General features: G+C 41.4%; 1 protein-coding gene across 2 annotated transcripts; it reads right to left on the reverse strand.

The window, feature by feature from the left end:
* Positions 1-1,810: 1,810 nt before the first annotated feature.
* ZNF454 (zinc finger protein 454) lies at positions 1,811-23,260 on the reverse strand. Of its 2 annotated transcripts, XM_028498309.1 has the most exons (5): positions 23,035-23,260; positions 21,899-22,536; positions 19,829-19,955; positions 19,334-19,423; positions 1,811-4,614 (listed from the first exon to the last, which is right to left on the reverse strand). In XM_028498309.1, exons 2-5 carry the CDS (start codon positions 21,929-21,931, stop codon positions 3,281-3,283), a joined length of 1,584 nt encoding a protein of 527 aa, XP_028354110.1. In that variant the 5' UTR covers positions 21,932-22,536; positions 23,035-23,260; the 3' UTR covers positions 1,811-3,280. The 2 variants fall into 2 exon arrangements, with proteins under 2 accessions (XP_028354110.1, XP_007120597.1); XM_007120535.2 differs by lacking the exon at positions 23,035-23,260 and having other exon boundaries at positions 21,899-22,596.
* Between the last annotated feature and the right edge of the window lie 342 nt (positions 23,261-23,602).

Raw genomic sequence — 23,602 nt, forward strand, 5'->3', positions numbered from 1 at the left:
GAGCACGGGCTCTAGGCATGCGGGCTTCAGTAGTTGTGGCACGTGGGCTTCAGTAGTTGTGGCTCACAGGCTCTAGAGCTCAGGCTCAGTAGTTGTGGTGCACGGGCTTAGTTGCTCCACGGCATGTGGTTATCTTCCCAGACCAGGGCTCAAATACATGTCCCCTTCATTGGCAGGCAGATTCTTAACCACAGCGCCACCAGGGAAGCCCCAGACCCGTTATCTTGAGATGGCATAGTCGTGGGTGTGCTGGGAAGTGTTTGTGCCAGTAGGGAATAGTAGGGGATGGGCTGGATGTGCTGAGGATGGCACATTACCATCTAACCCTGGAGTGTCCCAAACAGTGGTCCTCATCTTCTGTCACGGTGTCTATCAGTAAAACTAGAAAAGCGAGGTGCAGAATGAACTGCTCCTCCTAGGATGGGGTAGAGAAAAGTCCCTGTCAATAATTGCTCAACTCTTGTTAGGCACAGATAAGACAATTCATATGAACATATTTTTTATAAACTAATTCACCAATATAAGCTTAATATTATCTACATTACTTTAGACATTTTCTATAACAAGGTATTCATGAAAAATACTATGAAATAAAGTATGTTAAAGAAATTTAAAAATAAATAATTGCTCAACTCGTCTAATACCATGCAGATCAGCTGGCAGAAGAAAAGGTGACTGAGGGACTTTAACTCAGAGTTCTCAAAAACGCACTTTTGGGGGGTTAAGCCAAAGGTCAGACTGCCGGTGTGGAGAACCTACTTCAGATTTAAAAAGTATGAAATAGCACCCAGGCAAATTTTGGCTCACTTAGTTGAGAAGGTCATACCATAAGGTGTTAATCATATGGCATAATATAATAAAGCCACTGCTAATGGTCTGGTCAGATGAACAGTACTGTCATAAATATATCCAAGTTGACTCAGGCATTTCTAATAGGCCATTTACTTTTTGCCTCCCCAGCCAGGGATGAGTGACTAGGCATCTCAGAGGTCTAATTTCATGAAGACCCAAGCCTGACAGTGGCGGGCTCAGGGAAAGTGGACTGTAATCATATGGAGGGCCTTCAGACTGCACTAATGCTGGTGGAAGGACAGCTGCTGGAGCTGCCACTGGGATGAGTGGCAGCAGGTCTTGGCCTTAGCCCAACTGCAAGCACATTCCAAGGGGCAGCAGCTCTCATTAAAAACAAACAAAAGGAAAAACAAAGTTAGCTGAGAAATATGTTCCTTGTGAGGGATTCAAGACAAGGAGGTAATAGTGAGGACAAGGCGGGCCATAGGGATAGTACTGAAGGCAGATCTCTGTAGCAGTGAGCAGTTTTCCAAGTTTGTTGTGGAATCTGGTGTTGCCAGCCATGTAAGGCTGCAGATGAACATGTGTGGGCCCAGGGCATGGAGAGTTCCAAGCAACCTCTTGAAATGCTGCTTCACCTGAAGCTCAATAGGGAAGAAAGGATGAGTTGCTGATCATCTAACAGGAGAAGCCTACCCACACCGGTGGCCTTTATTAGGTGGGAGCTGAATTTAGAGAACTTGGGTATTTAAAGCTGCTGGAAGCTTCCAAGTCTATGTTCAACCTGAAGTCCTGATTCCACCATGACAGACTATCCTCTCCTGTAACTTGGAGCTGAGATGCAGCATTCGTAGGGGCCGGCAGTTGCCCAAATTGATAGAGAGCACTTCCACAGACCAGGAACCTGTCGCACTGCTTCCCAGACAACAGTTGACTTGCTCTCTTCCACCTTCACGCTGTAGTATGCTCCAGTCTGCAGTAGTGCGGGCTCCACATTCTTTGTGTTGGGGAAGGGGAGGTGCCCCCAGAGGCTGTGTGTGAAGGGACACAGATGTTATTTTATCTGTGACTTCTACTGACAGCACTGAAGAATTAAAGATAGTGAAGGAACTGTACCTGCAGGACTAGAGTATTACTCAGACTTCTGGGCGTGGGCACTGCCCCTGCCAGAGAATGTCATGGTGCTGTTGACTACTCCATGGAATTACTCAACATGCTGCTCACCACTGTCAGAATGGGGTAATCTTTAAGTGGTGGAATACCCAGGTGGAGGACAGGAAATGGCCACTTCCAAATGCAAAATCAGAAATTCAAAGCTCTCTGTGTTTTCTGTGAACAGAGTTGATATCTTCAGAAAAGTAGACAAAAGCAGGGTGCAGCAGTTCAATATTCTGGGAGTAACAAATATACGCTAATGCAGTGGACACAGAGGTCTGCCCAGCCAAGGGAAAAAGTGGGTGAGAGCCTTTTGACAACTCGCTTGAGGCTCTATCCTCCCTCGTCAGACGCACATCGGGAAATGGCAAGTCACAGAAGTGACAGTGCCCAGAACATCTGTAGGTGGCTGGGATCATCACACCCGAAGCTGAGCATGCCCCTGACTGCCGTGTGTAGCGTAACTACAGTGCAGAACAACTGGCAGGGGGAATGTCTGTACAGATTAAGCCCCTACTTCAGGGATTATCCCAGGGTCAGAGTCAAACTGAAGCCCAGAGGAACTGGGTAACTCAGGAATTTTTATCAACCTCTGCCTTCCAGATAGGGGTCCTGAGTTCTGAAAGCTGGGGTTGGAGCAACATCCAGAATCATGGACTGTGTGTGAGGTCAGATCACCACAGCCTTCAAGGGCAAACTGGGTGGTAGTAAGTGATGTGATGTTATCAGTTAGCAGTTGCTAAATCAAAAAGGGACACACGGTTCAAATGAATTGTGCCAGGAGAAGAATACAGTTAAGAAGCCAGTGGACACATGAACCAGGGAAATCTGACAAAAGGTGGTTTGAAGCAGAAGGTGGGAAGCATAATTTAAGTAACTCCTGGGCCAGTGCACAGGTGACTGCACTTTCTTTACACTGGGTGTAAGCAGTGGGGGTGAGGAAAACAAAGCGTTCCATTAAAGGTAGAAACCCTCCTATATAAGAGAATCAACTACAGTAAAATGTTTATAGACCATTTTCTTACTTTTTTTGTTCCTGTGCTTCTCAATTTTTACAATTTTATAATTTCTCTTAATGGTCAACTAATTTCTATGTTGTTAATGAAGGTCCATGTTGGTTCTGATACTTGGTAATTCAGACTATTCAACTGAGGCAGTTCTGAACTATGAGGAGTGTTTGCCATTCTTAAGTTCTCAAAACCCACACTACTGTGAACCTTGACTCTCAGTAAATAAAATGACTATCTTCATGTAAGCTTTCATGGTTATTCTGTAGAATGGAAATTCTCTTTCATTCAATAATTAATACACTTAGTCTCAAAGCTCTTCCATATCACTTTTCTCCAATATGATGTCTCTGATGCTGAATGAGGTTTGCAGTCTGGTTGAAAGCTTTCCCACATTTATTACATTTATAGGGTTTCTCTCCCGTGTGAATCCTCTGATGTTGAGTCAGGTGTGTACTTCGGATAAAGGCTTTCCCACAGATTTTACATTTATAAGGTTTTTCTCTAGTATGAATTCTCTTATGTTGAGTGAGGGCTGAATGGTCACTGAATGCTTTCTCACATATATTACACGCATAAGGTTTCTCCCCAGTATGAATTCTCTGATGCTGGGCTAGGGCTGATTGGTCCCTGAAGGCTTTCTCACACAAACCACATCTGTAAGGTTTCTCTCCAGTATGAATTTTCCGATGTCGAGCAAAGGATGAATTATCCCTGAAAGCTTTCCCACATTCGTTACACTTATAAGGTTTCTCTCCAGTATGAATTCTTTGATGTTCAGTAAGGGAAGAGTTCACCCTGAAAGCCTTCCCACATTCATTACATTCAAAAGGCTTCTCCCCAGTGTGAATTCTCTGATGCTGAAGAAAACTTGTACTCTGATTGAAGGCCTTCCCACATTCATTACATTTATAGGGTTTCTCTCCACTATGAATATTCTGGTGTTTGGTAAGATGTGCCCTGCACACAAAGGCTTTGTCACATATGTTACATTTAAAAGGTTTCTCTCCAGTATGTATTCTATGATGGTGGGCAAGGTGTATGTTTCGGATAAAAGCTTTTCCACATAAGTTGCATTCAAAAGGCTTCTCTCCAGTATGAATTTTCTGATGATAAGTAAGTGAGGAGCTCACTGAGAAGGCCTTGCCACATTCCTTACATTCATACGGCTTCTCACCAGTGTGAATTCTTTGGTGATGGATGAGGTGTGTGCTCTGGTGAAAGGCTTTCCCACATTCTCTACATTCATATCGCTTCTCTTTAGTAAGAATTTTCCGATTTGCATTAAGTTTTTCAGTATGAATCTTCTGATGTTTATTGAGGGTTGAACTCTTAGTGAAGACTTTTCCACACTCACTACATTCAAAGGCTTTTTTGCTAGATTGAAATCCCTGACTCTGAACAAAGGATGAGCTCATGGTGCAGTGCTTCCCAGATTCATCACATTTCTGGTCACCAACCACAGATGAAGTTTTCTCGTGAGCAAGCATCACTTGCTGCAACTTTATCTCCTGGCTTCCATGCTGCCATTCCAACAGTGTATCATATTTCCAGTGACTATCTCTAGTGAATCTTTCCTTTATCATCCACTGACCCAATTCTCCTTCAGGAATATCTGCCTTGAGAGTTGATTTCTTACTCACAGGTGTAGTCATCCAGTCTGAAAGACATCAAAAATAAAAATGTCTGTTTTATCCTAGTAAAACATCTAGTTGGGATAAGAACGTGACCTTGTTTATAGTGCTAACAGAGAGGTTGTAATTTTGAAAATTTCTTGAAGTGAAGATAAAAAAGGAAAAGGGAGAAGAGGTGAAGAGAGGACATGGCAGGAAGGGGTTGACAACTATACAATGTATGAAGCAGGAGAGCTTGGAGCTGGCATTCAGAAGTCACAGGCCTGAGCTGGGATCCTGAGTACAATATTTATTTTCTTTGTGATTACAGAAAAGTTACCTGAATTATGAAGCCTCAAAAGAACCTGTAAGACCACACTATGCTAACAGATAAGAAAAAAATGTACCTTATCTGTTTTAGTGATATGGTCTTTAAAATAACCTAGATGTGACCTTAAGAAACCATTGAAACTAGAGGTCAACACTTGGTAGAAAAAAAGTTCAGCTTTGGAGTAACTACTAAAACCAGCATTTATGTTTTATAGACTCATTTTAGCATTCAGATGGAAAATAAAATGTTAGGCTGCTATAGAGCCTGTGAAACACTGATACCTACTAATAAAGTTAGAACCTCCTGCTACCAGTGAGGAAGCAACATCTTCAAACCTATATGAATAATGTGACATCAATATAAAGAAAATGTACCATGAGCATGTATATGTGAGCATAAAAAATTAGGAACAAAGCAGCAAATCTGCCAGAATATATCCAGTATGTCTTGGAGGCAAGGCCCTGAATTTGGGGAAAGGAGTATGCTAGTCATTAGAAATGGGACTCTGCTACAGGGATCTGGGCCAAGGTCCCATGAATTGTCTGACAAAATGATTCCTCTCCCCACAAACAAATTCCACACTTACTCAACAACATTCTCACTTGGTCTCATGGGTATCCTGATATTAACAAGCAGAGTTCTGAATGCATACTAGTTTTCTGTACATTAATTGTGAATATCCGTCTTCTGTGTTAAGTCTATTTAAGACTTTGTACTAAGAAATGCAATGATAAGGACTTGACACTAACACAGATGATGCAAAGATTCCTGGGAAAGCCTATCAAGAACAAACCTCCCTCAATGCATTTTTCTTCTGCTCACTCCAGAAAATCTATAAAGAGCTATAATAATAATAATAATTTAAAAACTCCTTGTACTTACCTGGAAAAGAAAGTTAAACAGGTGCACTTTAAGGCTAAAATCATTATGAGCTTAGAATAATATATCCTTGCTCAAAACAAAGACTGTTTAAAGTTAAACACCAGTTTTGCCAAATCTCAAAATCTTAAGAACTGACTTTCACTTCTGGACCTGACAGAGTAGCCTGTGGAAGACTAGATTCTTGCAAAAAACACCCAAAAAATCTGAACTGAAAAAAAAAATCTGTCTAAAGGCATCAGATATCACTTGAGGCCTAATATTTGGGATAGAGGGGAAATATAGAGGTGATACTAACAGTGTTTTTTTTCCTCAGAGAATTTGCTGAATTCTTAAGCTTCTCAGGGCGAGAGACTAAGCTAAGCAGAAATTCAGAATTCTCTATAGTCTTATAGTACTGTTGAGCCAAAAACTGGAGTTCAGGACCTTCTGGGGGGCTGTGGGGTGAACAGTGGTCAGAGTAAACATGTAAAGCTCTCGGTTGGGACTCCTGGAGGGCTACAACCTAGCAGCAAGGGCAAACAAGAGATAGGTAAAGCTTCATAAACATTCAACCCAATCTCCAGCTAATGAGTCCCTGGGTGGATGGATTAGGGTGGTTTGCTTGTACTCCAGCTGTCTACCAGAGGGAAGGCAAATCTTCTCTGGAGGAACATAACATCATCCAGAGCCTATTCACTCCTTCACACATGATGTCAAGGATTCAGTCAAAAAGTACCAGGAGTACTAAGAAATTATTGAATCAAGAGGAAAAACAGACAATAGACAAAGACCCTCAGAACTCAGATACCAAAATTATCAGACATGGGGTTTAAAATAAGTGTGACTAACATGTTCAATAAAACAGATAAGAAAGAGAACTTTAACAGAGAATTGGAACCAAATAATCAAATGAAAATTCTAGAACTGAAAAATATAACTGAAATTAAGAACTCAATAGATAGCTTTAACAGTATATCGGACATTGGGACTTCCCTGGTGGTCCAGTGGTAAAGAATCTGCCCTCCAATGCAGGGGACAGGGGTTCGATCCCTGGTCAGGGAACTAAGATCCCACATGCCACAGGGCAACTAAACCCATGCACCACAACTACTGAGCCTGTGCGCCTCAACAGAGCCCACATGCTCTGGAGCCCAGGCGTCACAACTAGAGAGAGAAAACCCACACGCCACAACTTGAGAGAAGCCCACGTGCCGCAACGAAGAGCCTCTGTGCTGCAACAAGAAGATCCTGCATGGCAGAACAAAGACCCGATACAAACAAAAAAAAATTTTTTTAATAAATAAATAAAATGAATAAATATTTTAAAAAACAGTATATCGGACATAGCAGAAGAGAGGAATAGTGAACTAAAAAAAAATACATAGGCAGAAAATATCCATGGTAAAACCTGGAGGAAAAAATTTAAAGAGACATATAAGACATGGTGAAAACATTTATTAACACATGTGTGACTGGAGTTCTGGAATGGGAGGAGGAAAAGAATGGGGCAAAAACACTATTTTTTTTTTAAAAAAAGGTTGAAAAATGAATTTGAGAAGCACTACAGACTTCAAGCAGGATAAATTCAGAGAAAATTCACCTAGGTACACCATAGTAAAACTACGGAAAACATAAGACTAATTTGAAATTTCCTTAAGAGAAAAAATATATTACCTTTAAAAGAGAAAAAAATAAAACAGATAGCTCTCTTTTCAACCAAAAACAAGGGAAAACAGAAGACTATGAAATAGGGACTTCCCTAGTGGCACAGTGGTTAAGAATCCGCCTGCCAATGCAGGGGACATGGGTTCAAGCCCTCGTCAGGGAAGATCCCACATGCCATGGAGCAACTAACCCTGCATGCCACAACTACTGAGCCTGTGCTATACAGCCCGTGAACCACAACTACTGAGCCCTCATGCCACACCTACTGAAGCCCACACACCTTGAGCCTGTGCTCCGCAAAATAAGAAGTCACGGCAACGAGAAGCCCGCGCACTGCAACAAAGAGTAGCCCCTACTCACCACAACTAGAGAAAGCCTGCGTGCAGCAATGAAGACTCAATGCAGACAAAAATAAAAAAATAAATTAAATAAATTTTTAAAAATAGCTCTGTAATTGTCTAAAAAAAAAGAAAAGAAGACAATGAAATAGCATCTGAAGTGCTGAAAGAACATAGTTGCTAAACTAGAACTCAACAGAAACAAAATGTCCCAAAAAAAGTAAATATGAAATGGATATTTCCATACAAATAAAAACAGGGACTGTGTCACCAGCAGGCCCATATTAAAAGAAACAATAGGGGCTTCCCTGGTGGCGCAGTGGTTGCGCGTCCGCCTGCCGATGCAGGGGAACCGGGTTCGCGCCCCGGTCTGGGAGGATCCCACATGCCGCGGAGCGGCTGGGCCCGTGAGCCATGGCCGCTGAGCCTGCGCGTCCGGAGCCTGTGCTCCGCAACGGGAGAGGCCACAACAGAGGGAGGCCCGCATACCACAGAAAAAAAAAAAAAACAACATCAACAAAAAAAGAAACAATAAAAGGAGTGTTCCAGGCAGAAGAAAAATCCCAGGTGTAAAAGTAAGAAAAGGCAATGGAGAGAGTAAATAAAAATATTATTGCACAAAACAATAATTATAATGTCTTGAGAGGTTGAAAATATATACATAATTAAAATACATAGCAAAAATAGGGGCTTCCCTGGTGGCACAGTGGTTGAGAATCCGCCTGCCAATGCAGGGGACACGGGTTCATGTCCCGGTCCGGGAAGATCCCACATGCCGCGGAGCGGCTGGGCCCGTGAGCCATGGCTGCTGAGCCTGTGCTTCCGGAGCCTGTGCTCCGCAACGGGAGAGGCCGCAACAGTGAGAGGCCCGCGTACAACAACAACAACAACACCAACAACAAAAAATACATAGCAAAAATAACACAAAAGATGAAAGAAAGAAAATAGAATGTTTTAAGCTATTAGCATTGCTTGGGAATTATTTATTTTGGATAGTAATAAGCTGGTTTTACTTATTAAACTTACCAATACAAGACTAGTTAAAGAAGATACACATGTCCCGGTCCGGGAAGATCCCACATGCCGCGGAGCGGCTGGGCCCGTGAGCCATGGCTGCTGAGCCTGTGCTTCCGGAGCCTGTGCTCCGCAACGGGAGAGGCCGCAACAGTGAGAGGCCCGCGTACAACAACAACAACAACACCAACAACAAAAAATACATAGCAAAAATAACACAAAAGATGAAAGAAAGAAAATAGAATTGTTTTAAGCCATTAGCATTGCCTGGGAATTATTTATTTTGGATAGTAATAAGCTGGTTTTACTTATTAAACTTACCAATAAAAGACTAGTTAAAGAAGATACAAGCTCATACAGTCTTTAACTTTAAGACTAGTTAAAGAAGATACAAGCTCATTGGAATATGGAACAATAAAAATAGTTGATTCAAAAGAAGACAAGACAAGGAAAAAAACGGACTTAAAGCAGGTGAGTAAAATTAAAATTAAATAATGAAATAGCAGACGTCCAATCCTATACATATTAGTAATTGGTCTAAATTATCCTATTAAAAAACTAACGTTGTGAGGCTGCATTAAAAAAATAAAATCCAACTATATGGCACTCAGGATAGAAATATCAAAAATATAGATCCAGAAATAAAAGGAAAGAAAAGAACGGAAAAGGATTTATCAAGCAAGCACTAACCACAAGAAAGCTGGTATACCCAAACCAATATCAGAAAAATCTCAATATTAGAGAAAACAGGCTTTAAGATAGTTCATATTGACAAAAGGTTCAATTATCTAGGAAAATATAACAAATCTACATTTTCACATAATATAACTTCAAAATGTATAAAGTAAAAATTGAGAAAATAAAAAGGAAAAATAGAGAAACCTTAACAATGATAGTGAGATATGTTTACATACCATTCTCAATAACTCAGAAATCAAACCATTAAGAATAGGGGATCTGAATAACAAGATAAACAAACTTGATCTAAATGATATACTTACAACACTATACCCAACAATGACAGAATATACATATTTAAGTGCATATAGAACATTTACCAAAACTGAACATATACTGGGATGTGAAGTAGTATGAACACATTTCACAGGACAGAGATCATTCAGAATGGGTACTCTGAACTCAATGGAATTATGCCAGAAATGAATAACAAAATACCAAAAAGACGGTTAGAAAATCCACAGATATTTAAAAACTAGTCCATACATTTCTAAATAACAGATAAAGCAAAGAAGAAATCAAAACAAAAATTAGAAAATATTTTAAATTAAATGATAATAGAACCATGAAATGGAACTTACAAAATGCAGCTACAGCATGGTTAGAAGGAAATGTACATCTATCTGTATCAATTATCAATCTCAAGAAATCAGAAAAATAGCAAATTAAATACAAAGGAGAAGGAAATAAATAATAAAAATAACAGAAATTGATAATTTAATAAAAAATTGATAGACCTCTATCAAGACTAATGGAGAAAGAGAGAAGGCACATATTACCAGTATCAAGAATGATAAAGGTGACATCAAGACAAATTCTAAAGAGATTTATAAGATAATAGCATAATGAGGAAACTTTATGCCAATAAATTAAAAGACTAAATTCTAGGAAGGTATAGTGTATCAAAACAGGTGCAAGAAGAAACAGAAAATCTGAATGGTCCTACATCTAATAAATAAATTGAATACTCCATTTAATACCTTCTCACAAAGAAATTTCCAAGCAGAGGTGGCTTCACTAGTGAATTCTTCTGAACATTTAAGGAAGTCCAGTCTGTATACAAACAGGCCAGCGGAACAGATTATAGACCCAGAATCAGACCTATGCACATGCAGTCCCAATATGTATGACAAAGGTACACTGCAGTACAATGGGGAAAAAGATAGTCTTTTCAGTAAATGATCCTGGGTCAACTGAATACCTTATGGAAAATAATGAAAATAAATCTTCCATGTGGATTGTAGACCTAAATATGAAAAACAAAAGAATAAAGGAAAACACAGAAGATCTTCATGGCATTAAATGTCTTAAGTAGGACACAAAAAGCATTAACTTTAAGAAAAACCCCAATTAATTGGACTATCCTAAAAATTTAGAACTTCTGTTTACCAAATAACGCCATTATTCAAAGTGTGAAATAATATTTATAACACATATGTATCTATATGACAGAGGATCAAATCCCAAATGTACAATCCTAAAATATATCAATAAGAAAAGATTAGACAACTAAATAGAAAATAGGGGAAAGATTTATAGATACTTTACAAATGAGGATATTTAAATGATCAATAAAAAAATAAAAAGATGATCAACTTCATCAGTCATAAGTTGAGATACAATGAGATACTCCATATATCCTCTAGAATGGTGAAAAACAAGTTTTTAATGACAATACTAAGTATATAAGAGGACATGGAGCCCTCATATCCTGCTGGCTGGAGTATAAACTGGTATAAACACTTTAAAAAACTATTTGGCGGTATCTATTAAAGCTTGCAGGGACTTCCCTGGTGGTCCAGTGGTAAAGAATCCACCTTACAATGCAGGGGACGCAGCTTAGATCCCTGGTCAGGGAACTAAGATCCCACATGCTGCGGGGCAACTAAGCCCTCAAGCCACAATTACTGAGCTCACATGCCTCAACTAGAGAACCTGCATGCCGCAAACTACAGAGCCCACATGCCTCAACTAGAGAACCTGCATGCCGCAAACTACAGAGCCCACATACTCTGGAGCCCGCACTACAACTACAGAGCCCACACGCCCTGGAGCCTGTGCACCACAACTACAGAAGAGAAAATCCTCACGCCACAACTAGAGAGAAGTCCGTGTGCTGCAACTAAGACCCAACACAGCCAAAAAAAAAATAAATTAAAAAAAAAAAAACTTGCCTACTCATGAACATAGTACTCCTACCTATATGCTCAAGAGAAGTGTATAACGTACATTCTCTAAAAGATGTACAAGAATGTTCATAATAGTTCCAGTATTACTGATAATAGCTCCAAGCCAGAAATATACCAAATGTCTAGCAACAGTAGAATGTATAAATAGTGGTAGGTTTACAGAGTGAAATATCATACCTCAATGAGAATGAACCAACTATTGCTACATATAACAACATGGATGAATCTCAAATACACTGTGGAAGCAAAGAAGCCAGACACAAAAGAGTAGACACATATGATTCCATTTATAAAAAGTTTTAAAATAGGCACAACAAAGCTATGGTCAGGGTAGTAATTATTTTCAGGACAAAAGAAACAGAGGGAATGGGAGGGGATCTCTGGTGTTCTAGGAACATTTTATTTCCTGATATAGGTGCTGGTTATACAGATGTATTTATACTGTAAAACTCTGATGAGCTGTACACTTATAATTTATGTATTTTCCTGTGTTAGTATTACTTCAATAAAAGTTTACTTTAAAAAATCTGGGAGGGGCTTTCAAAAATAATAATTTGGCTCAATAAAAACAACCAATTGCTAGGTTTCTTTTCTAGCAGCTATTAGATAGCTATGTTTATTAAAGCCTTTTCTTGATTGTGATCATAAAACATATCACCTATATATGAGAAAATTGGCTTTTTAATGTTTTTTATTACAGGAAAACACTCATCTAATTGTGTTATCAAGAGGGGGTCAAACACACCCTGGTTTCACGACGCTGAAGATGAACTGAGATGGGGAAAGACTGGACCCTCAGAGTCAGTTCTCACTGGGGCCCAGGTCACTTCACGGGGGCTGAATCAGGAGCAGTACCTGTAGCTGCATTGGGCCACAATAAAAAAAAAAAGTATGGTTTTAAACTATATATCGATAACTCTAGGGTATCAAGCAAGGCATGCAAGTAGTATGATCCAAACCCTATACAATGTAGTCAAGAGGTCACCCCCAGGGAGGGACCAGAAACTGACCCAATTTCCTCCAAATCATCAAAAGTTTCAAGACTTGGCACTATCAAGTACATCTGAGAGTAGGGGTGGATAAAATAAGGGGTTTTGGTTTAAGGTCAGTTTATGAAGACTTTATGCCCTCAGATCCCTTCCCCAACTCAGAGGAGCTGGAAGGTTTCCCTCTCCCAGCTGAGGAAAGCCTCTAACAAGAAAGAGATACCAAAGAGATACCAAAACAATCAAAGAGAAAATCTGAGAACACAGTGCCTATAAAGGGAGATGAAAGTGTTTTTGGAAATCATTATCTTTAGAGGTGAGATATTACAATTGTAAACCACGATTAAGAGCTTACAAATAAAACAAGAGTTCTTGGAAATTAAAAAGGATGGCAGAATTTGAAAACTCAACAGAGAATTCCTACCATAAACAATTAGAAAACCAGGGAAAAAATGAAACAACTATTTTTAGGCAATGGAAAAGTAATCCTGGAAAAGTAAACTCACAGTGACAGAAGCAGACCTGTGGTTGCCAGGGACTGGGGACAGGGGACGGGATGAATTGCAAAGAGGTAAGAAGGAATTTTTGGTTAGAGATGACAAAAATGTTATTTCTTTGATTTGGTGATAAATTTGTCAAAACGGATCAAATATTAAACTTAAAATGGTGAATTTTATTGCATGTAAATTATACTTTAATGAAGCTGATTAAAAATATTTTTAAAATCTCAATAGATGAACTGGAAAACATAACTGAAGAAACCTGTCAAAAAGTAGAACAAAAAAACCATAAAGATGGAAATTTTAATGAAAAGATAAAATTAGGGCTTCCCTGGTGGCACAGTGGTTGAGAATCTGCCTGCCAATGCAGGGGACACGGGTTCGAGCCCTGGTCTGGGAAGATCCCACATGCCGCGGAGCAACTAGGCCCATGAGCCACAACTACTGAGCCTGCATGTCTGGAGCTTGTGCTCCGCAACAACAGAGGCTGCAACAGTGAGAGGCCTGTGCACCGCGATGAAGAGTGGCCCCCGCTCGCCACAACTAGAGAAAGCCCTCGCACAGAAACGAAGACCCAACACAGCCAAAAATAAATAAATTAATTAATTTAAAAAAAAAACAAAAAAAACTTACTGGGGCCAGTAAGATTTATTAAAAAAAAAAAAAAAAGATAAAATTAGAAGACCAGTCCAGGTGGTATCAGGCATTCCATCAAGAGAAAATAGAGAAAACTGAAGGTGGAAATTTAAAAATGCTAAAAGAAAATGTCCAAGATCCACAGGGCAGAAATTTAGATGGAAAGGCTCACCAATGCTCAGTGGATCCAAGTATAGGACACCAGGGTACACCACTGAGAAACACTGGAGTAAATGAGGAGATCCCGCAAGCTTTCAGAGAGGAAAAACAGGTCACAAATGATGAAAAACCTGAAGATTTTGGATTTCTCAATAGCATACTTAGGTCTAGAAAACAACAGAGCAATGTCTTCAGAATTCTGAAGAAAAAAAATTTCTAGTGTTGAATTCTATCTAGTCAAACTATCCAGAAAGTGTTAACGGCAGGAAAAAGACATTTACAGACTTGCTAGGTTACCAAAAACTTATTCCTGTACATCCTTTCTTAGGAAGCTACTGGAAGACATGTGCAAATGAAGAGATAAGCCAAGAAAAAGGATGATGTGGGACGTGCAGGCCGGGAAAGATGGGATTTGCAGGAGGATGACAGCTAGGCACCTGCCATTCCAGAACGGAGGAGGTCAGATGGCTCCAGAAGAGACTTTTCCAGGAAAATGAAATTGTCAGAATGACTTCTGATCTAAGAGTCTTGAGAATCGAGATGCAGACAACTAGAGAAGGTCTGAGATTAAATTAAATTAAATTAAATTAAATTAAACTAAATGAACCCTGGGAAAGATTGCTTAGGAAAGCAAAAGCAAAAGTTGCCAGGATTTACTTCATGGATCAGCTGTGAATAATGCTTCAGAATGTAAACAGTGACTATTTCTCTGACCATTAAGTACACTATAACCCCACTGGGAGGACAGGGAATGGAAAAGGTAGTAAGACGAATAGTCGGGGAAGTGAGTTTAATCCTCACTTTTTATAGAGGGAATTCAGTAAATAATGCCTAAAACTGAAAAGTCAAGAGGTAGCAATATAAACACGTTCCTTGGAGACATGGAAACAAATATACCAAATAATCAGCTGAAAGAAGAGAAAATGGTTACTTCTAAAGAGGAGAGAATGGGGATAAGGGGAGATAAGAGGCCATCAGTTTTCATGATAAACACTGTAGTTTCGTTAAACTAAATGCATTATTGTGATGAAATTTAATACTAAAAATAAAGAAAAAGGACAGAATAAGCTCCAGAAAAGTCAAAGGAAAGAAATAATGAAGAGCAAAAATTAATGAAATAAAGATAAAATAGAAACGATCAGTAAAGTCAAAAATTATTTATTAAATTTATTAAAAAGGCAAACCTCTGATAAGATTTATACAGAAAAAAAAGACAAAAGTAAATTATTATTGGAAAAAATTCATGCTTTCATTCAACAAATAAATACTGGGACCTGGTGAGCTGAGACACAAGAGCAAACATGACCAAGTCCTTCCCTCATGGATCTAAGGGTAGAAAGCATTATTTAAACAGGACACAGAAAGCACTAAGATAAAGATCATTAAGACAAAGACTGATTACCAACTTCTGCTAGTAAAGAAAGAGAAAAGATAAGCTATAGACTGGCACACATATTAACTGATAAAGCATTCAATTCCTAATTATATATAGAAGTCCTACAAGTGAGTAAGAAAAAGATAAACTGTAACAGAAAAATGGACAAAGAATATTAATATGTCACAGAACACAAATAATCAACATATGAAAAGATGTTCAACTCCACCAGTAAACAAGGGAGTGCAAATTAAAACCACAATGAGATACCACTTCTTAGGAATTTTGGTTAAGGTCTTGTTACTTGCCAAAGTAACATCAACTAACCTGCATCAACTATTAGTATAATTTGGATCAACTAATTTAATCAGCAATCTGGGACCATCTAGTAGAGCTGAAGAAGCATATACTCTTAAACCCACTATTTCTACACCTATGAATACACCTAAAGAAATCCCCAAACAAGGCCCATGTGTATAAGGAAGTATATACAAGAATATTCAGGTCTGGACTTCCTGGTGGTGCAGTGGTTAAGAATCCGCCTGCCAATGCAGGGGACACAGGTTCAAGCCCTGGTCCAGGAAGATCCCACATGTCGTGGAGCAACTAAGTCCGCGTGCCACAACTACTGAGCCTGCGCTCTAGAGCCCACGAGCCACAACTACTGAAGCCCACACGCCTAGAGCCCGTGCTCCACAACAAGAGAAGCCACCTCAATGAGAAGCCCGTGCACCACAACAAAGAGTAGCCCCCACTCACTGCCACCAGAGAAAGCCCACGTGCAGCAATGAAAACCCAACGCAGCCAAAATTAAATTAATTAATTAATTAAAAAAAAAGAATATTCAGGTCAGCATTATTCAAAAAGCAGCAAAAAGTCTGGAAACAACCTACAGGTCTATCAGCAAGAAAACAGTTAAATAAAGGTATAGCCATTGAAGGAGTACCAAAGTGCAGTTTAAAATGACTAGAGCTACGCATCTCAACAAGGATTTTTAAAAATGCAAGCTGTGGAAAGGTATCTATAGTACAATACATATATATCAAGCTTTAAAGTGTGCAAAGCTAAACAATATTGCTCAGAGCTATGGATAAATGTGGTAAAGAGCAAGAAGAGCAGCACAGAAGCTAATGTAAAATTCAAGCTAGTGGCTCTCTGGTATGAAAAGAGGAAGATCTGATGAGGAGGGGCACATCGAACTTCACATATGCAGCTTTGTTCTGTTTCTTCAGCTGGAGAGCGGGGTATGGAGGGTGTTTGTCCATTCTTCAGGCTGTTCAAAAATGTTACATATTCTGTTCTGTAGATAGGATTACAGTATCAAAATACATTTGCTTTAAGTAAAAAAAGGAAATGATAATGCTAAGTGTCAAAATAAAATTATAGCATGTAAGAGAAATAGGAGCTGGTTCTCTACAAAAAGTCTCAAAAAATTTTAGAGGGAAAAACGCAGATAAAGTTGGAAATGAGAAAGAGGATACAATGTAAAATGTTAAAATTATAGATGAATACCATGCACAGTTGTAAATGAATACATTTTATGGCTCAAGAAAAGATAATTTAAAGCTAAAGGGCAAAATGTACAATTGATATAACAAAAAGAAACTAAATAGATTAATAAATGAGGAAGAAATGTAAAAAGTTATTAGCAAACTACTCAAATTAAGGGATCAGGCCATTTTCTTTAGGTTTACTGGGTAAACAATTTCTGTAGAATTAAAGATATTTTGGAGAAGTTGGGGAAATGACACCATTTGAGGGTCACACTGGTTTAACCCTCATCCTGACTTGCAACAAAATGGCAACATTAAATACATTGATATTAGTTAACCACCCTGAAGTTCAGTTTTCTGGGTTTTCTGTAAGTGGGGTTAATCATATTTGCCTCACAGGTTGTAAGGTTGAAATGGGGCAGCTAACAAATCCCCGGAGATCACCCAGCACAGTGCTGATCCACAGGGGCTCAAATGTCAGCTCCCTGCCTACACGAGATCATGGCCCAGGGAAGAGAAAAATTTTAAAAGAAAGCTATCAGAAGGACATTTTCTTACTATTATTAAAATTAAGTGTCTTTCTAAACCAAGAGTGATTGATGCAACAATGGAAAAGTTCTAGATCTGATCCTTTGAAAAATCAGAGATAAACCTATTATCATTGTTCTACATGGTTTTTGAAGTCCTAGCCAGTCATTAAGAAGTGAAACAGAAATAAGAAAAAACTATACTAAAAATGATTCAGTGAACACTTTAAGAATAAGAATTGGAAAGTGACAAGGGGAATAAATATTTGGAAATGACTACCACTTCTTTACAGCAGCAATTTCCAGTTGAAAAACAAGGAGGTAGTTCTATTAAAAAACAGAACTATAACTTTAATAGGAAATTGAAGGAACAACTATAAAACTTTACTGGGGGAATTCCCTGGCAATCCAGTGGTTGGGACTCTGTGCTTCCACTGTTGTGGGCCTGGATTCGATCCCTGGTCGGGGAACTAAGATCCCACAAGCCGCGTGGTGCAGCCAAGAAACAAAAACAAAAACAAAAAAAACCCAAACTAACAACAACAACACAAAAACCCAGAAGTTTATTGGGAAATATAAGATTTCTTTCCATGACTGACTGGCTGACCACTAATCATCCTTTGTGAATCAGCTCACAGCTTAGGGTGTCCAGGAAACAAGAGGTGCTGGAACAGCAGCTTGTGAAAGGCATCTGGGAAGGACTGAACCATGATCTCATGGTTTTTCATGTCATTACTCATACCTGACTATAAAATCCCTTCTAGGCATAAAAGTCCTCTTCATCTTCACAATCCCCCCTCAGAAGTGCAATAAAGAATTAGTGTCAATGATGAATAAAGGAAGAATAAATGATGTTATTAGGCCAGAGTACTGGGACAGTGGATTAATTTCTTTTAATTCCCATCCCTTGTCTTTTTTTGTTATAACACTGCTTGTATAATACTTAGTGAAATATTAAAAATGCCTTAGTTTGGGTGTAATAGAACATACAAATTCAGAATGCTATTGGGGTAAGTTATAAGATTTTTTTGATAACTGAGTTTTGGAGTTAAGACATATAAATTCCGTAACAGATTAGAACCTAGACATTCCAGTAAACAGTTATTTACCGTAGGATACAAAGTCCTGCCTACTTCATTGGGCTCCTGTGAAAAATCAGTAACAAAAGGTTTTTAAAAATATTTTACAGTTGGCCAAATGCTGGCAGAAAGTGAAATGTAATGTCTTGAATATGCCAACAGCTCTCTAAAATATTGGGGGGTTTAGGGAGAGGCACCCCTGCTCCTGTTCTTAAGCTACCAGATCCAATGGGTTCCTCAAAACAAGTAACAGCCACTGAACTGTCGTGTTCTCTGTGTCCCCAAGCAACAAGTCTTTGCCACTTACTAGGTGCCAAGCACTGTGCTGGGCATGAACAATACAGCAAAACAGGCAAAAAATCTGGCTATGCTCGTATGGTGCTTACAGCCCAGTGCAGCCCCAGCAGAAGGTGGAGAATAATTAAATGCTGAATGTAGGTACACGTGGATGAACAAATATGAAGGTGATTGAAGAAATGTGCAATGTTTAGCTAGAAGAGCTGCCTCCGTAGGCACATGGTGACTGGCCCTGAGGACCAGAAGCTGCTCAGCTGTGTGTAACCCATGCTGTTCCTCCTCACTGGAGAAGTGTGAGCAGAAGCTGCACAGTCAGATGCTGAAGGGAACAACAGGACACACAAGCACAGTGGGGAGCTGTCCATCTATGCCAAATAGAGAGAGAAGAAAAATCATGGGAAGGAGGATCCAGGGAGGCACAAACTGCCACAAGAAAGGAGTGCCACATGCACGTGGGGACAAATGTGGCAACAAGGTACTGAGGTGAACATGAAGGGAAAAGATGCTCGTTTCTCAGTCCACAGCCCTGGCGCACGTGCTGTGTTCCTCCCAATGCCTCCCACATGCAGGATGCTTACCAAGACAGAAGCCTCCCAAGGAGTCCTCCGGCATCCATTCTTCCCCTTTTCCCAGCTGGGAAAACACATCTGGCTTGGGTCCTAAGAGTCCTGTTTTAGAGGGGAAAAAAAAAAAAAACGGGCCATATCTGTTCATACCAGAGATAAAATCATTGCAAGGATGAGATATGGTCTGTGGAACTTCCTGGAAAAGGTGACCTGATAGGGGCCCAGGGTAGACAACAGTTCCCAGAAGGAGGAAAAGATGGTTTGGGCCTGACACAGAGAATCTGTTCCCGTCTTTCTCTCTGCTGGAAGGGAGGGAGGATTTGACCTCTAGTCACCTTTGAGACATCTGCACTTAGATGAGCCCTGTGCCCAGGACACAAAGGATAGGCATTGAGATAACATCCTCAGAACAGCTCACTCCCAACCCAAACTTCTGTATGGAACCAGTTTAAGGGTCCCAAAGAAATCTCCAAATATGAAGATGAGCCTTCAGAGGCTCCCACTTACCCAGGGACACCAGGTTGCTGTAGTTCTCCAGCATTACATCCCTGTACAGGGCTCTTTGAGCAGGGCTCAGCTGCGCCCATTCATCCTGGGTGAAAAGCACGGCCACATCCTTGAAGGTCACTGATTCCTGTAAGGGCAAACCCATCCCTGTTGACTGGTGGCTACTCCCTCACATGACTCTCAGGGAAATGCTGTGACCGTCTGCAGGGCTGTTAGCACAGAAGGGGGATGGTGTTCTGTGACAAGGGAAGCACTTCCTCAGGGTCTCCTAGGGGTCAAGCTTTTATCAGACTTCATTCCCCTGAAGAAAAATACCTTGTGGAGAAGACAGGCCTCCTCAGCACTGGGACTTCACACTGGCTGTTAATCTTGCCTAAAACATTTTCTCCCATCTCCATCAATCTGCACAGCCCTGCCTGTACCCCCACCCCTATGACCAATCCTACCCAGGTCTTGGCTTCAGCATTACCTCTTCAGCACCCCTCCTCAACTGCTCCCATATCACCTGTGCAGGGTCATCCAAGCACTGTCCCACTTTACTGAGTTTTGGTTTACTTTTAGTTTCCCCCACTGGACTGTTAACTCTAAGAAGCTATGGACCATTTCCACATCTTCCTTGTCTTCCTATCATGTCTTCTAGAACATGGTCCATGTACCCAGCACCTGTTACAAATGTGTTACTCAGCAACTCCTGCTTTTCTTCAGCTGAACCCAACACACATACACGGTTCCCATGGAAACAGCCCTTCTGGACAATGTGACCTTGTTCCCTCTGATCACAACTAGTACCTTCTGTGGAAACTCTTGGCTGAGAGGCCAAGGGAGCTGGTGTGAACTAAGAAAGAAGAGTTAAGTAGAAGCCCAGAGAAGAAAGGCAAGGGTCCAAGAGAAAGGACTTTTAGATTATTCTAGACCCCACTTGCATAGCTGAAGTACAGGTGCATTTTGGCCTTTGGATTTTGGGCAATATCCCAGTATCCTTCCAATAAAGACCTGCTTTTGCTTAAGGTAGTCTGAGTTAGGTTTCTGTTACCTGCACCCAGACCCTTGCACAAAGTAGGCTGAACCAAGGAACATTTGTTGGACTGAACGCATGAACAATCTGTCAGGGACCATTGTTCACATTTCTATCACGGGCACAGATCTAATACCTGGCACATTTTACATCTCTAATACAGGTCTGCTGAATGGCAACCAAAATTATGGCAGCCTGTAAACACAAGATAATTGTGTGACACCAACAATGAATTTGAGGAAAAGGCTAGGGAAGAGAAATATCACAGTGGACTGACACCATGAAGACAGGTTTCAAAAAAAAAGTGGTGCCTGAGATGGGTTCTAAAGGACAAGCTAGAAACCAAGGAGAAGGGTTAGCAACCAGTGAGCTGGGACTGGGTTGACACGGCACTTTCAGTCGGCTGCTCAGCCCTTCCAGTGATTTCTGCCACAGATTCCTGCCCTGGACAGGTTTAAGTGTGAATGAATTAGAACAAATTTACCAAATTCATCAGAATTTGTACACTCAAATGAATGTTGCCTCCTTCAAAGTGGAGTCCATACCCTTATTCTAAAGAAGTTAGCACTGCTCAAAGCTTTTCAGTAATTTATTGAAATTGAAAACATACTACGTGAATGATTTCATTTGTACCCAATATTCCTCTGAAGTAAAAAGCCAAATATCATTTTTTTAAAAAGCCCAGTAAATCCCACCTTTCTAAGAAAGCATTCCAATTTCTCTCTTCTATCACTCCTACGTTAGGTACTGCCTTTACCACTTTAGACCCTTATTTTACTTGCTAGTGGAAAGAGTGTAGGTTTCCACTTTGGACCAACCTGAGTTTCATTTCCAGTTGTGTCACTTAGGTGAGCTTTAGCAAGTTCCTGAGCTCTGACACCCACCAGGATGTGTCCAAGATGGGGGGGCAGGAGAGGGTCAGGCTCCTGGGTGAGACTGGACTGGGAGAAAAGCTCCTGGTCAGGGGAAAGAAACAGGCCCACCCTCTTCAACCACTACATTCAAATCTCCTAAGGCAATTTAGAGGGGGAAGCCCACAGCAATCCCTCACTCACCTGGACCACGGTTGGCAGGCACCTGACTGCCATTCCTTCTTCTCTGATGAGCCTCAGGCTGGTAACACCTTCTACTATTTATGAGGAGAGGACTGGGTCAAAAGATATCACACAGCAGTCCAGAGTGGGGCTTTGAGCATTCACACCCTGGGAATCCTCCAATACTCCAGGTAGTGAATTCTTAGTCCCTATTTGCTCCCAATCCTCTCTCCTCCTGGAGGGTCTTTCTGATGGCCTCTCCTGTAAAGGGAATAGCTCACCTTGCAGCTACTCCCACCACCCCCCACCAATTTTCCCCCTAGCAATCTGAGTCAGATCCTCCGTATCTTCCCTTCTGTATCTTAAACACATTGACTTTTCTTGAAGAAAGCATCCTCCAGCCCGTTTTCACACTTTCTACACACCCTCCGGCCTTTTGCCCTTAAATTATGCTGAGAGATCTCAAGAAAAGTGTGTCTCCTGCCTGGACGGCTGCCTAATCCTAGGGCGGGGAGTGAAAGAAGTAGGGAAGGAGGGTCGTCTTCTTTCTCCTAGAAAAGAAGCTAAGAAGGCTGGATTTTCATTGTCGAGACGTCTCTCAAGGCCATGCCGTTCTCTGGCCTCAGGCCTCTCCTTCTCTGGCGCCCAGTTTGGGAGACCTGGAGTCAAAGGTGGGAGAGAAGCAGTGTATTTGTGCGGGGTGGGGGTGGGAGTGGGCGTTGGGCGCCACGAATGTTAATCTTACAACCCACCCTCCCGCCCTCTGCCAGGTCCCCTGGGAAGCTGCTGCAAGGGCTGCGCAGCTGCTGACCCGGCCTCAGCGAGTTCCGGAAACTGTGATCCGGACCACACCGGGAGCATCTACCACAGAGCGTAAATGGGCTTCCCGGATTCGTTTCCAAAACACACGCCAGAGGCCCTGACCGAATCCTTCTCCACATGCACCCGCAGATTCGGACCCTAAGCCCGAGAACTCACACCTGGCCTTTTTGTCTTTGGAATCAAACCTTAGCCATACGTCCCGGGAAGTTTGGGGCGTCAGATTACCGTCCTTCAGAACGGACCACGACCCAGACCTACTCGGTTTTCATCCGCCCTTCCCACCGGGCTCCACCACCCCAAGGCTGCTCCCGCACTCCCGATGCGGCTTCGGCCACCTTGTCTAGTCACCACTGGGTTGCCCTTCGAGGAGCCTCTGCCCGCGGCGAGAGACCGCCACCGCCACATCGCAAGCAGAACACAATGAGCTGGAGTCTGCAGTCCGGATCCGAACTGCGCTTGCGCGTTGCCGGGAGACCCGCCGAGCTGGATTCCCTCAAGTCAGAGAGCTGCAGCGCTTCTGCTTCGCCGACTCCACTTCCCAGAGGGCGAATCGGCGGCAAGCGCCCGCACCAGCGCCGGCCGGAGAAACTGATATTGAGCGCCTGCGCAGATTAGGGCACCGCCGCTCAACACCCCCGCCCCACCCACCCCACCCAGGCCAAGGGGGTTTCCTTGCAGAAACTACATTTCCCAGGGACCTCGGCGGAGGCGTCACGGTTCCCTAGGCAGGTAACCACCCGCGCGCTGACCCTCACGTGCGGATTTGGTTCCGTTTTGGTCAGACTAGGGAAGGCAGAGACCAGCGAAAAATTAACGAAGGGATAAGGAAGGTCAGTCCGAGGAAGCAGCACCTGATCCGGTGAGGAGAGCTGATCCAGGACGGCCCCCAAGGACTCAGAAGGA

This window comes from Physeter macrocephalus, chromosome 2, assembly GCF_002837175.3.
Source record: "Physeter macrocephalus isolate SW-GA chromosome 2, ASM283717v5, whole genome shotgun sequence".
Classification (NCBI taxonomy): Eukaryota; Metazoa; Chordata; class Mammalia; order Artiodactyla; family Physeteridae; genus Physeter; species Physeter macrocephalus.